The sequence below is a fragment of the Camelus dromedarius genome, chromosome 7 (assembly GCF_036321535.1).
Source record: "Camelus dromedarius isolate mCamDro1 chromosome 7, mCamDro1.pat, whole genome shotgun sequence".
NCBI lineage: Eukaryota > Metazoa > Chordata > Mammalia > Artiodactyla > Camelidae > Camelus > Camelus dromedarius.
This window is the reverse complement of record NC_087442.1, coordinates 51,554,438-51,568,652: the sequence shown is the minus strand read 5'-3', so window position 1 is coordinate 51,568,652 and position 14,215 is coordinate 51,554,438. Positions and strand designations below refer to the sequence as shown.

Genomic DNA, 14,215 nt, shown 5'->3' with positions numbered 1-14,215 from the left:
TTTAGAATAGAAAGCCACCATATTTTATCTTTTTCTGGCTCCTATGGTTAAAAAAAATTGCCAAACTGTGGTTGTGGCAAGGAGACTTAAGTGAAAAGTGCATTTTATAATTTCTTTAATTAAACGTGATCAAAGGTGCCCTTAGAGCATTTTCCTAGTTATGTGGCACTGTCTATATTCTCTTAACATAGCCATTGGCTCAGGGTCCCTGTTGTTGGTTCAAGGGTTCCTTCTGCTGTGAACGACCAAATTTTTCCATTCTTTGAAACCTAATGTTTTACTATACACAGATGAAACACACCTGTTTCTGATATACAACTGCTTTCAATTCTTGTTAACTGTGAGAATTCATGAAATGGAAAAAAAAACCTGTGTTCCCTATTCTGGTGTAAAATATAATTTGGAGCTTCACATTGTTGACTAAAAACATAGTGAGTACCTACTATGTGCAAGGAAGGCACAATGGGATTCAACAAATCTGAAAATGTTGATTGAGCACCCACTCTGGGTCAGGCTTTCTTGTACAATCTAAAAGATGGGCTATGACAACAGAGGAAACAAACACCAATATCAAGCAGGGAAGGAATGGGGCTAAAGAGTGCTGAGGGTAGGTTTAATTTTAACTAGGATGGCCAGGGAACTTAGTATTGGGGAAAATAAGAGTATAATGGGGAAATCTGAAGACTGAAAAAAAAACAATGAGAGTGCAAGCAATGTAGGTCTTTGGGGAAGACCTATCCCAGCAGAGGGAGCTATAAAGCCCTTGAAGTACAGGAACACTGAACACTCCTGAAGTAAAGAAAAACACCCAGTGATGCTATAACTGAATGCCTGGGTTGGGAAATAGCACAGTATAAGTTCATCGATGTAACAGGGAGCCAATTATACAGGGCTTGTAAGCCATTATAAGGACTTTGGTTTTTACCATGAGTGAAATGGGAGCTTTTGGAGGGATGAATAACAGAAGACATTATCTAAGTTTTAATAATACCTGAATCAGTATGGTTGCTCTCTCTCTCTCTCTCTCTGTCTACATATATATATACACATATACATATATATGTACTCTGTATATATATGTACACACACACACACACCATGGGATGGGAGTACAGAAATAGAGAAACCAGTTAGCAAGCCATTGAGTCACCCAACATAAGAGATACTTTTGACTTGGATTGGGGTCATAGATACGAAATGATGAGAAGTGTTCAGATTCTGAATATATTTTGAAGACAGAACCAGTGAGATCTGTTGAAAGACTGTATTGAATGAATTAAGAGAAAGAGATCAATCAATGATGCTTCTAAAATATTGGTTGCCATTGACTAGAGAGGGGAAGCTAGGAGGGAAAGCAGATTTTGTGGGGGGAAATTGGGGTTTCTTTTTTGGACACATTTCATTAAGAGGCCAAGTGAAAAGGCAAGTGAAGATGATTCAGCATGCGGGTGGGGATAACCATCTGATGGTGAGGTAGAGAGCCAGGCTTGACATGGATATTTGGGAGTCATCAGCATTTAAATGATATTTGAGATCATCTTGGGAGTGAGTAGATATCGACCAAGTTCAAAATACATAGTTAAGAGTCCAGATGATGAGCCCAAACCAAGAGAGGGAGAGAAGGAGAGACAGACAGACAGACACCAAGAGGAAATGGCCAATGAGGGAGGAAGAAAACTGAGAAAGCATGATGCCCTAGAAGCCAAGTGAAAAAATAAAATGAATAAAATGAGGATTGTACTCCTTGATGTATAGAAATAATTCGTTACCCTATCGTAGAGATCTGGTGATATAAAAGTATTCCAAGTTTAGTACATGAGTGGTAAGTGCTACTGAGGTCTGTTTCCAGCTGCTACAATCGCACACGGAAGAGACTTCCTGACGCTCGGCACATGAGAGGGCCCCATGAAGTAGGCAGCATCTCAACCCAGCGTTGACAGGTGTGTAGAAACTGGTAGAAGGGGAAGGAGAGAGGACAGTTATGTGAGAGGGAACAGCTTACAAAGAAGCTCAGAGAAGGAAAAGAACAAAGTATATCTGAGGACCAGGCTGGCCTGAGTAAAGGATGTATCGCCCACTTTCTACACACCTGTAAGGCAGGTTTTCAGGGGCCGAAAGAGATGTTCACATTTTGCTGTGTTGTTTTTGGTTTTCTTTTCTTTCTTTCTTTTTTTTTTTTTTAACAACTTCAAAATCAATGGGTATAAGAAACAGTGAAGTTTACTTTCTTTTCAGTCCTTTCCCCCAATCTAACTCTCACCTACCAAATCTTGTATTTTCACCCATAAATACCATAACAGCCATGCACAACATTTCTATCAATTTAGAGTTTGGAGATTTTGTTCTGTGTAAGCTCCGGTGGGAGGAAAACAGGGCTAACATAAATATGCACAAATATTCATTGTAATATGAGTCCGTACTGTGTTTCATGTCTGAAATTGGGAGAAAGGAGGTAGGGAGAGAAATAGGAATAAGGTAAGTCTCACTCTTCGAACAGTTGCACAAATTTATGAGAAGAGTCTGCCTTAATAGCTGGAAAGTAGAAAATTCATTCTATAGATTTGGAGTTAGGCCCAGCATATCTGACCTTTGCTCCAGTTCCCTGGAGACAGAGAAAGTTATGTTGCCTGCAACCATATACAAAATTCCTTAGAAATAACAGTCATCATCTCTGGGGTCTGATCAACCCATGGCACTGGAATCACATGAGATTTTCTTTTCAGTAACAGACAGGAAATATCTTAATAGATTCCATTCCTCAAAAAAATAAACATGGTAAATTTTTTTTCGCAGATTTTTTAAATGTGATTTTAATCTTAGGGCCAATTTCACAGGTTTTCTTTTCCCCCCTCCATCTTTGTATTCCCAATGGCATAGTGGGACGAACTGAGTCAGAGGACCTATTATCCAATTCCAACTCAGACACCAATTTAAGTCCCTTAGCCTCTTTGCACCTCATGGGTCTCATTTGCAAATTAAGAGGACGCTGATGTAAAGTAAAGTAGGAAAGACTCAACACTTCGTAGTCAACAGACTTAGTAGCTATGTGACGCTGGGCAAGCTACTGAATGTCTGGATTTCAGCTGTCACACTGCAAATTAGAGAGAATCACAGCTCTCACACAGGGCTGTGAGGAGGACTGAAAGAACTCATGCACAGAAAATTTCTGGCACATAGTAGACCCTCAATAAACAGTCATTTCCTTCCTTCTTTTAACTTGCACATTTCGGTTTCAATATAACATCAAGCCTTAATCTGAGGGGAAAAAAAAAACCTGTGAGAGAAATTCTAGAGTTTCTCACTATTAGTTGTTTTGATTTTTTTTTTAAATTGGCATCCAGTTTGTTACAGAGAGTAAGAAGGCCTCTATCTTTAGGGTAAAAATAAAGAATTTGTGTGTACCACATGAACAGTGAGGAGAAAAGCGGTATTCCCCTGGGGAGAAATTTTTAGATTATTTGGGGACAAAAGAGGAAGGAAGGAAGGGAGGGAGGAAGTTAGTTGATAAATAGTTTTAAAGCCTATAAATTAAAAATGAGCCAAGTAGGAGAAAGAAAGGTATTTGCTCTGTTGCCCTTCCCATTAGGACGGGTTAGGTATTACGGCTGGCATGACACAGTCGTCTTTTTCCTTACATGGAAAAAAAATTTTTTATGAAACTGAGTTTACAGCAGGAATGTCAGCTCAGTGAATGATTCAATGCTGTATGTAAGAGGAAGTGTATACTTTACTACTTTGACCTTCCTGTATTTTTCATATTTTGCCTGGCTATGTATTGCAACCATTCCTTTCAGTTAGCAAATAAAGTCTAATTTGCAGCTGCCTTTATAAAACTAAAGCTTCCCTCCTACAAATGAAAATGTTAAAGTCCTTCCGTTTGATCTCTAGTATCATACAATTCAGTATTTGAGACATAGAAAATGCCCCAAGCATGAAAAACACACAGTAAATAGTCACCGTCCCTTAGCGCCGTCCATTACTCAATGTTTCAGTTTGTCCTGTAGTGTGAAATGTAAATGAAGAGAAAGAGGAAGGGAGACAGAGCAGTAATTCATGCCTGTCCAGAAAGTTTGGCGCTGTTGCTCCAAGTAGAGGGAGCCATTTACAGGAGAAAAACGTAACCAGAGCTGATGGAAGTATGGAAGATGAGATCATCCACCAGCAGCAATCTTTCAAATTCATAGACACTTTCGGATTCATGAGGTGAGAATGAGCAGTGCGGAGGGCTGTGAAATTCATTTGTAGGGTTTGAATTTGTTAACACGCATTCTCAAGCTGTCTTTGTTATGAGATAGTGCTCAAATTGTAAGTGAAAAAAAAATCAGTATGGAAAATATCCCTGTTAATTGAAATCATAATAGTGTGAAACGTAAGACAAAGGCTGTATGTAACTCTAAAGTGTTGTTTAAAAGAGGAAAAAAATACGTAAATTTAGAACTTTGGAATCATCTTTTTGAGGGGAAATACTTACCTAATCTTTTAAATGGTTAATTTAAATTAATTAATCAATTCAAATTTATTCAAATATATTTGCCTTCTATTAAGTATGATCAAAATTTGTCTTGAAATTTTTTAAACTGAACTTTTGCTTCAAGGCAGAATTAAACATCAGTGATTTAAGATTTAAAAAAGTAATTTATGGAATGAAGCAATAATCCATACTTCTCTTACATTTCTCCCACAATACCTCACATAGATATTATTTCAATTTTAAAATCAGAAGGGAATGCACCTGAGATTCTGCATTTCTCATAAGCTCCCAGGCCATGCTGATGCCGCTGGTCCACGGACCACACGTGGAGTAACAAAGCCCCAGATCATGACAAAGGAGGAAAGTTTACCCTAGAAATTGCATCTAGAGAAGTCTGAATATCAAATGATCTTTCTCACCAACCCCTGTTCCCACTGTGTTATTTTCAAAGGAATCTACTCTACAAAACATAAACAAAAGTAACTAACATATTCAGATAATCACAATGTGATATTTTACTAGGGTAAATACATGAATTATTTAATTCAATTCCTGAAACAGCCTGTGAAGTAAATGCTTTTATCATCTTCACTTTTTGGAAAAATAAGTAGGCTTGGGGAATTTAATTAATCAAGTCAAAGCCATAGATGCATGATTTAGAAACAGTTCTGAATTTGGCAAATCTGACTCCAGAAACTAAATATTTTAGTCAGTTTTGCTACTATTATCCATATTGCTCTATTGCATTCTTAGTTATCTTGCAAACAAAGCACTAGACACAAAATACACAGCAGGGATACAATTATGTATGAACTTTAGGGCATACCATCTTCATTGACAGCTTCCAGAACAGGAGTCACTCAGGAATAACTGCCCTTGACATTAGTATCTAAAATGCTTGGTGAATAGCAGCCTTGATGCACTAAATAATCACTTTCAAAAGCCAGAATGAATACAAGGTGAAGATAAAATACTTACTGGATTCAGCTCCTTTAGACTCAAGAAAGGCCAGATAGAGTCTAGATAAGGACGCATTGGAGGCTACACAGCCCTGAACACATGGGATAGCCCCTAAAGCTCCACACCTGAAAAAACAGCCCTTAAAATTTAGGATCCCTGGAAGATTTTTACTACATGAAGGGTACACTGTTAAATATTTTCTGCATTCTGTTACTTTTAAAGAGTATAATCCCTCCTAAGGTGTACTGGCCCAGGGTCTTTGAACTAGTCTAGACCAGAATTAACTAGGAGCCATCATTTTCATCCTGTGTTATAATTATGTTTGCTTATTTCACACTGTTTAACACACTCCCTGCTATTAAACTACATCACAAGCCCTTCAGCACCTGTTGCTTATTTCTGCCAGACCGAAAATATTCCTTTCTCCTTACTATTTGTGTGCAAAGAGAAGATGAACTTGCCAAGAGCTGTCATTCTTGAATGTACCTGCCAAGTGTCAGACACTTTAATAGCTGAAATGCTTATAGCATATGCTGTGGTTGCTGCCGCTACCAACTGCCAGTGCCCAGTATTTCACAAGAGATTGAATATATGCAGGATGACAGATTCATTCCCTGATATATGCATATGTGACCACGTGCCCATGGGTTACACCATGCTTATATAACACACCCCAGGTTAGCCCTGGCTGAGAATGTATCTTACAGTAATTTACTACCTTACCTCTTCAGCTTCTAAAACCAAGAATAAATCTCTTGGTCTGTATTTACTGATTTGTTGGCAGTCCCTTTCATGTCATCAGGCCGTGTCCTAAAAATAAAATACAATTGGGTTTATGGCTACAAGGTTGCAGCACCTACTACCTTTTCTTCGCTTTCCTTTTCTAAGGATGCCTGATACTTTCCCCCTCTTCTGTGAGGTCTTTAATCCATCCCGATGAAAGTGAGTACTGCCAAGTTACAGTATCCAGAGTTGAACTAAGCTTAAATAGCCAGGGTGAAGCTACCAGTTACTGGGGCTGGGTCACTGGACCCTAATACTCTAGGGACACTAGTCCATTCTCATGTATGGGACAGCAACCAGCATCCTACATAAAGGCTTTCCCTTAGATGTAACTGAGGAACGGGGCCTGGAACAGAGGTGTCCATCCTTGATTCTTATTGAGGAACCCATCAGGGCGAAGACAGAAAGGAATGTGTCCCTTTCCCATGAGTTACTCATCTCTATCCTGCCAGTCTTGTCGAATCTTATCAGAGGTGTGGAATAGAAGGGAAAAGGGGAAGGGATGGTTCTTCAGAATGCTGACATGGGACTAATAATGCCAAGAAAGATGGAGTGATGGAGATACCTTTCTGCTTTCATTGCTTTCAGTGTGCTTGGCCCTCCCTGACCATGTGTATATACAGTCGGCAGAACATTAACCCCTTTTCCTTGACAGATAGCAAAAATCAATCTACAACTTTCCTGCAACCCACAGTAAAACTGACCTCTGCAGGAGGCAGCAGTCTTATTTTATGAGCACCATGCTTCATGCAACCTTAAGAGAGGACGACTTAGGACAATTAATTTTCCCTTGTGAAACAGTAGAGCAAAATATTCCTAGATAATCTCTCTCTCTTCCCCCCTTCCCTCTCTCCCTCCCTCACCGCCCCCCACTCCCCATCATGTTTATAAACACCACTCAGAGCCAAGGTTCTTGATAATTAAAGAATGAATTACACATCTTAAGACCTCTACTATTAGAATATATGTGAGTTTATTTCATTAACAGCAAGCTGTCATGAACCAGGTGGTCAGAAGCTTGTTGGTGCAGCACAAGAATGAAACCAAAGGACCATTCTCAGAGGAAGAATTTACAAAGATGTTATTCTAAGTCAGTCTACCAAGTTCTGCACTGACAATTCATTATACCTTCTGGAATGGGAGGTCTTGCTGTACAGGGCTGTAGTCGAACTGGATTTTCCTTATCCCAAGTTAACTTATGATGCTTCGGGAACTAAACTTCCTTGGATGTGATACACAAGTCACAAGTAAGATTTTTTCTCAGAGCTTCTTGGCACATCTAATTTCTAACTGATGCCAGTGATGACATAAAAACTGGATTGGGGTATACTTGAAGACAATAAGATTCTTCAGGTATACTCAGAATGAGTTCATTTTATCCAGCAAAGGAACAGAGCACCTGTAGGTAAGTTGTCTTTGTTCCTAAAAGTCTACCTCCTGCTGACAGTATTATTGGATCATTATCTAGGAAAACAACTGTAGATAAAGGTCAGAGCTGGTAGCTCTCAGTGCACTCAGAAACTAACACATATGGGACAGAGTTAGAACTCTTTTAGAGCCTAGGCCACTGATCAAATTCCAAAGAGAATTCTGTGCACAGTTACTGCAAAAAATTAAAAAGGAGATTAGAGACCTATATCCAGCCAGAATAATTGGAAAGCTCTGACATATACCATTATATTGTTTGATGAACATTTCCAGAAGAAGATGTCTGTTTTGACCTTTGCAGTGTGAGTAACACATGTCGAAAAGGAGGACAGAAGGCTTATTTTTATATAGATAGCAGAAAGCTGCTCGCCTTGTTAAGAAAGTATGGCAGGCTGATTTTGTCTTTCGTTTTCCTTTGTAATTTCAAAGTCCTCCCAGATAAACCTTTGCGGTATACAACTTGGTTTTGACATCCTGGCTTTATGCCTCTAAATGTTTATAAGTCATGCAAGGAAGTCATCTATCTTGACCAATACGGCTCAGACATATTTTCCTTGTTAATTACACATGTTTGGACTGACACTGCAGTGATACAGTTTCATTTGTTTAAAACAACAGAATGGATGGCTCTTTAACTCAGCAAATGTAGGTAAAATTCTTCCCTGAGTAAATGCAACAAGTCTGGAAATTATAAAGGCACAGGCACTAGTGGCTGAAACCCCAGAGACTAAGAAGCTGATATTCTGCAAGGATCTCTTATTTGGATTAAGAGTATGTTGGAAAAGTATGACATAATTATCCAAAAAATTGTAATTATAATAATCTATATGTTAGACACGACAATAAGATTGGTGTCCTGAAAATAATTGCCAGTTTAAAAGGAAACAGAGGCATTTTTAACTTGGACCCAATGGAAATGTTCAGATTTTGGCTGTGTGTTTGAGAAGGACCTCAACAATTTTTTACACTCGCCAGAACACCAGCAGTTAACCCCGTAATGGCCAAGTGCTGGTTATTACCTTACATTTGGTCCACAGCTGCATGGTTCTGCTCGCTTTATTGTCATTTCAGCTCTCAGCCCATTAGATGCCTGGTGACCGCTTGCATGCAGAGGGGCCTTTGGTTAACTAAACCCCCATCAGGATCACAGCTGTTGTAAAATATCCAGTGACAAAAATATCCATGTGCCATGCGTGGTAGATAAATCCATAAGCCAGTTCAAGCAAAACTTGAAAAACAAACGAGGGCACTGGTCAAATTCTCTGGCTTCTGAACATTACAAACTACATTTGCTTTACTTTTAGGAATGTGCTTTGTAAAATTCCAGCATTCCCCTCTCAGTGCAATGGGTGATTGGGGCTAAATTTCAAAGTGATAGGCTCAGTTCAGCAAAAATACACCTTTCCATCTTCCCTCACTCAGCAGTTAGAGAATGAATGTCATGTTCAATAGTTCAGACAGATTCCTGATTTTTGGCACAATACTAACCTCACCGTTGGATATTTATTCACAATGCATATTAACTTAAACATCAAACCCTTGTCCAGTTTCTCCCAGCCTAGAGGCTTACCACAGTGGTTATATATGTGCAAGTACATCTTACCACAACTGTTTGCCAAAGCTGTCAGGGCCGGTTCACGGCACTGAGTCCCCTGTAGGTAATTATACTTGGGGTTCACATGGTCAACCTTATGTCCAGTTATGACATTGAGAGATTGTGCTCATTGTTCTTCCTCTTGCTACCTGTAAGCATTTAAAAACAGAAAGGAGACAAGGAAGTAAATGACCTGTAACAACAACAATAGGATGAAGAGTTTTGTTTTGCAGTTTATCACCAATGCCACTCCTTTGTCATTTTGTCAAGATCCAAAATTAAGTACCAGATGTGATCTGAAACTCTCTTAGATATAACTAAATTTATACTCACAAAGGGGGAGTTGTTTCTGGTTCTGACTCATCTAAAATTTAGTTTGTATTACCTGTGTTGATTGATTTGGATTCCTACTCCACACAGGTTCTGTTCTTTCCATTAGATTGTTGAGATGTTCCTTAAGAGTCAGTGACCTAGATTTGTGTTCTTCATTAACTCATTCAAACATGTCTTAAGTACCTACTAGGTGCCAGGCACTGGGATAGAATATTAATAAGCCACAGTCCCTGCATGCAAGGGATCTAGGGTTCAGAGACACATAATCTCTCAAATATAAGAGAAGATTCTTTTTCCCCCCCTCTCATTCATTCTCCATCCTGACCCATATCAGGTAAGCCCTCAAGAAGAAGGTAAATTAACTCTTGAAAGAAAAGCAAAATTTAGGAAATCAAAGAAAACGGAATGACATGGACTCTTACAAGGAAACACTTTCTGAAAAGAAGAGAGACAAAATACGCTGAATTTTAGGGAACAACAAATAACTCAATACAAAATGCTAGAGATGGAGAGAAAGAAGAAGAGACTAGAAGAGAAGGTAGGGCTGATCAAGGAGGGCTTTACATGCCAGACTATAGCGTCTGGAATCTATTAGATGATGAAGGTACATTTTAAAATGTTATGAGACAGAACATCATGATGAGCTAATAAGGGCCTATGCTGAGCACTACTTGCCGTAAGCAGGGAAAATAAATATATTGAATATATTTAGGAAATAAAATGGATAGGGTTTCTTGTGGGAAAGGTAGAGGAAAAGCTGGTGTCAAATACGATGCCCAAGTTTTGTCTTGAGTTAGCCGATAGATTTTACTACTTGAAATAAGACACAGAAAAGGTAATGGGACCAAGAGCGTAGGAGAAAGCTTAAGACGTGAACTGGAGGTAGGGAATTTTAAATCTGAAACTACAGAAGAGATAAAAAGTAAAAATATAAATGAGCTTGTCTAATCATCAATTTTCTCTGAAACTAGAGTTTTAGAATCTGTCAGACAACATCTATCTAAAAAAGTTTTTTTCAAGATTATGCTTAAGAAGATTGAATCTGAAAGTCAACCCTTCCAACTGGGAAAGAATGGTAATTAAGAACAACACTATTTCCTGAACACTCTAACTACAATATTTAGTAGTTTTAGAGAACATTACAATTGCACTGTTATCTGAACCTAGAATTTGTTTATGTAACATACAGGCTTTGCATTTCACTTACGTGAAAATACTGTGCTATAAACCTTTTAAAGCCAATGTTGGAAACTATACATTTCATTAGATATTATTCAATCTTTAATAAAAAATAAAATGTATAGACCAGCCATTTACGAGAGAGAGAAAGGTAATAATACGTGTGTGTGTGTGTGTGTGTGTGTGAGACAGAGAAAGAGGTAATATGAGAAAATATCCACATTTAATAAAAATGCAAGTTAAAATAACAATTTGGTGTCATTGTTGATCTGATTGGCAAAGTTGAAGAAATGGTAAGAAAACAAGAAATAAGTACTTTGAAATAGTGTTAAAAGATATAGAAAGATAATTTCTGAAAATATAGATGAAAACCTTTAAATTTTGCACATCCTTTTTTATCAAGTATGTTATTCATAAATTATGGGTGTACTGAAGAATTAAGCTGCAAATAAATGCATCCCGGTTGTGTATATGCTACAAATGAAGTGGTAGTTCTTTTTATCACTGTGGGGTTTTTTATTTTAAAGGGACCATCATCCAATATTCAAAAAACACTTAAAAATGAAAATGTTAATATTTCTCAGAAGTACTTTTGAATGGGCAATTTTAGTCATGCTACACAGTACAAAATTCTACACTCCCCAAAGTCCTCGTCTCCCATTTCTCTCTCTAAAATCCTCCTCATTACAGTTTGGTGGCTGCTCCCAGTGTCTCTGATTCTCTACTAAAACTCTCCAAAACTTTTTCTACAATTGAGCTCTGACCGTTTCTTCTCACTCACCTCTTTTCTCCATCTTTTCAGCTCAGGTTTTTTTTTCTTTTCTTGCATGTGTCTTCCTCACATGAATTAATACAGCGTCTTAGACTTACACAGAGCTCTAATTCATCCATTTCCTGGATCAACACAGCAAAACCCCATGCCTGAAACTGCTTAGACAATAAAGTATCCTTCTCCTTTAGAAGGTAGAAGAGAAGGCTTTAGAAGAGTGACAGCTGAAAATATGTAGATGTTAATTTTTGGAATTTCCTGTCATGGAGAATTTATCATATTTATCATGTTTTTCACTGAGATACTTTGAAAATCTATTCAGCAATAGTAGATTGGTTTAATTATGCTAAAATAATGCAATAGAATTTGAAGACATAGTTTTCAAAATGTGTGTATGTACATACGAAATATATTTAACACAATAATATTCATATATTAAATTTGAAATCCAAGAAATAAATTAGTGTGTATAGTTAATCATTTCACTTTTTATTTCTGGCTATGTTCATATACTTATATCAAAATATTCTCAATAGGATTAGAAATTACGCTTTTTCTTATGTCCTATATTTTCTAAATATTTTATCATGAGCATTTATGATAAGATTAAATTATTTGTGAAGGTGAAAATCTTTACTGCTCTAATAAAAATAATGTTTAACTCAGAGAAAGGAAAAGGCCTCTAATGTCATCCAAACTGAATTTTTTCTTTTACAGTCATGTATGCTGGTACTTCTAAAAGACAGATGGATGCGAATTATTTTTAGCCACAAATTTAAAAAGATACAACAGTTTCCAACTATATTACTTTGCTAGGGCTGCCATAACATGCAGACAGGTTGCTTAAATAGCATTAATTAACTTTCTTACAGTTCTGGAGGCTGGAAGTCCGAGATCAAGGTGCTGGCAGAGTTCATGTCTCCCGAGGCCTCTCTGTGTGGCTTGCTCGTGGCCACCTTCTTGCTATGTTCTCACGTGGCCTTTCCTCTGTGCATGTGCATCCCTGTAATCTCTTCCTCTTCACATAAGGAAATCGTCCTATTGGATTAGGACCCCGCCATTATGACCTTACTTAACCTAATTACCTCTTTAAAGGCCCAGTCTCCAAATACAGTCACAATGGGGCTTAGGACTCCAACATATGAATTTTGAAAAGAGACATAGTTCAGTCCATAATACCAACTAAAATATACTCTATTAGTTAAAATAAAATTTAAAAGTTCCATAAGGTGGATAGCAAAATAATAAAAGATAAAGCTTATATAGTAGCGCTACTGTGTATCTTATTATATTCAAATTCTTTGAAAATGTGTTATCTACAGAGTAACCATTAACTAAGAAGTATAATTAATTGAAGATTCCTTTTTTCCGTAATGCCGAAAATGGAAAGAGGCTGAATGTACTTCCTCCATTTGTAATCTGGCTGTGCCATTACAAGGTGTCACATACACAACTATGCTAACAGATACAGTCATCCAGAATGCAAAGCTGGAAAGGAAATGGTTTACCCCAGGGCATGCCTGAAAGAGATCGGGAGGCTTACTCATTAGTTGCTCTTTGTTTTCTACTTTGGATTACATCAAACTGACCAAAACTCTTATTTATTACTAGTCCACTAAAACAAAAGCAGAGTTTAGACAGAGAACATTAATCAATTCATATTTCAATAAGCACAAAGATTACATAGGCTAATAAATCATGCAACCAGCTGTGTCTTTTTTAAAAAGCATTGGTAAATAATCACTTCAACTGAAATTAATTGCATCTTTTTTACCCCCAGTCCCTCACACACACAGCAGTGTGAAAGTATCTGGAGACAAAGAATAAGCTGAGATTCAGTCATAAATAAGATAACCAATTCAGCATACAAACCAGGTAGTACATGGTAAGATCACTGAGTTCTTATGTATAGAGCCAAAGCAAAACAGAGTGCTAAGAAATTAGATCACAAATTTTTTCAAGGGACGTAGAGAGTTTTTTAATGTGTAAAAATTCATCCATATATGAAGACTTCTTTTTGTGGTATCTCCATCGGTAATGATTTTATTTACCCAATTTTCTTCACCTTTCATCAAATAATTTAGTCAAATTATTCCTGATTGTAACACTTTTTTTGAAATGTGGATTTCTAGGATTAGCTATGGGAAATAAATCATCTCATGCCCCGAGGCCCATACTTTATCCACTACATGCATCAACATGGCAAAAATCCACACCCAGAACCTTCCTAAAAAATGAAGTCTCTTTCCTCTTTAGAAAAGAGCACATGAGAGATGACTGGGAATACTTTTATGTTACGTATTCCAAACTGTTCGGACAGTGTTAACTGCAGTCACCATGTTTCATATTAGATCTTCAGACTTAGTCATCTTATCGCTGCAAATTTATACTCTTTTACCAGCCTCTCCCTATTGCCCCCATCCTCCAGCCCTTGGCTAACCCTTTACGCCTCTGTTTGCATGAGTTTAACTTTTTTTTTTTTTTTTTTAAAGATTCCATATACATGTCATACCATGCAGTATTTGCCTCTCTCTGTCTGGCTGTTAAACCTAGCCTAATACCATAAGGTCCATCCATGCTGTCACAAATAGGAGGGTTTCCTTCCTTCTCATGGCTGAATAATGTTCCATTTTATATATACATTCATATATATACTTAAGATATATAGCATGTCTTCCTTATTAATTCAGCCATTGTC

At 37.5% G+C, this 14,215-nt stretch overlaps 1 protein-coding gene across 6 annotated transcripts in view; it reads right to left on the bottom strand.

Moving 5' to 3' along the window:
* The window catches only part of LOC105092905 (CDP-L-ribitol pyrophosphorylase A), a 50,611-nt gene that overhangs the window by 18,654 nt on the left and 17,742 nt on the right, over window positions 1-14,215 (bottom strand). For 3 of the 6 annotated variants that reach the window (XM_064487526.1, XM_064487523.1, XM_064487524.1), the window contains 4 exons: window positions 12,388-12,555; window positions 11,530-11,642; window positions 9,246-9,385; window positions 8,667-8,870 (listed from right to left, as the gene is read on the bottom strand). In XM_064487526.1, the coding sequence (XP_064343596.1) occupies window positions 8,667-8,708 (42 nt within the window). In that variant the 5' untranslated portion in view covers window positions 8,709-8,870; window positions 9,246-9,385; window positions 11,530-11,642; window positions 12,388-12,555. Of the gene's footprint in view, window positions 1-6,154; window positions 6,242-8,661; window positions 8,871-9,245; window positions 9,386-11,529; window positions 11,643-12,387; window positions 12,556-14,215 lie in introns of all 6 variants that reach the window. The other 3 variants (XR_010381664.1, XR_010381665.1, XM_064487525.1) reach the window with 3 other exon arrangements.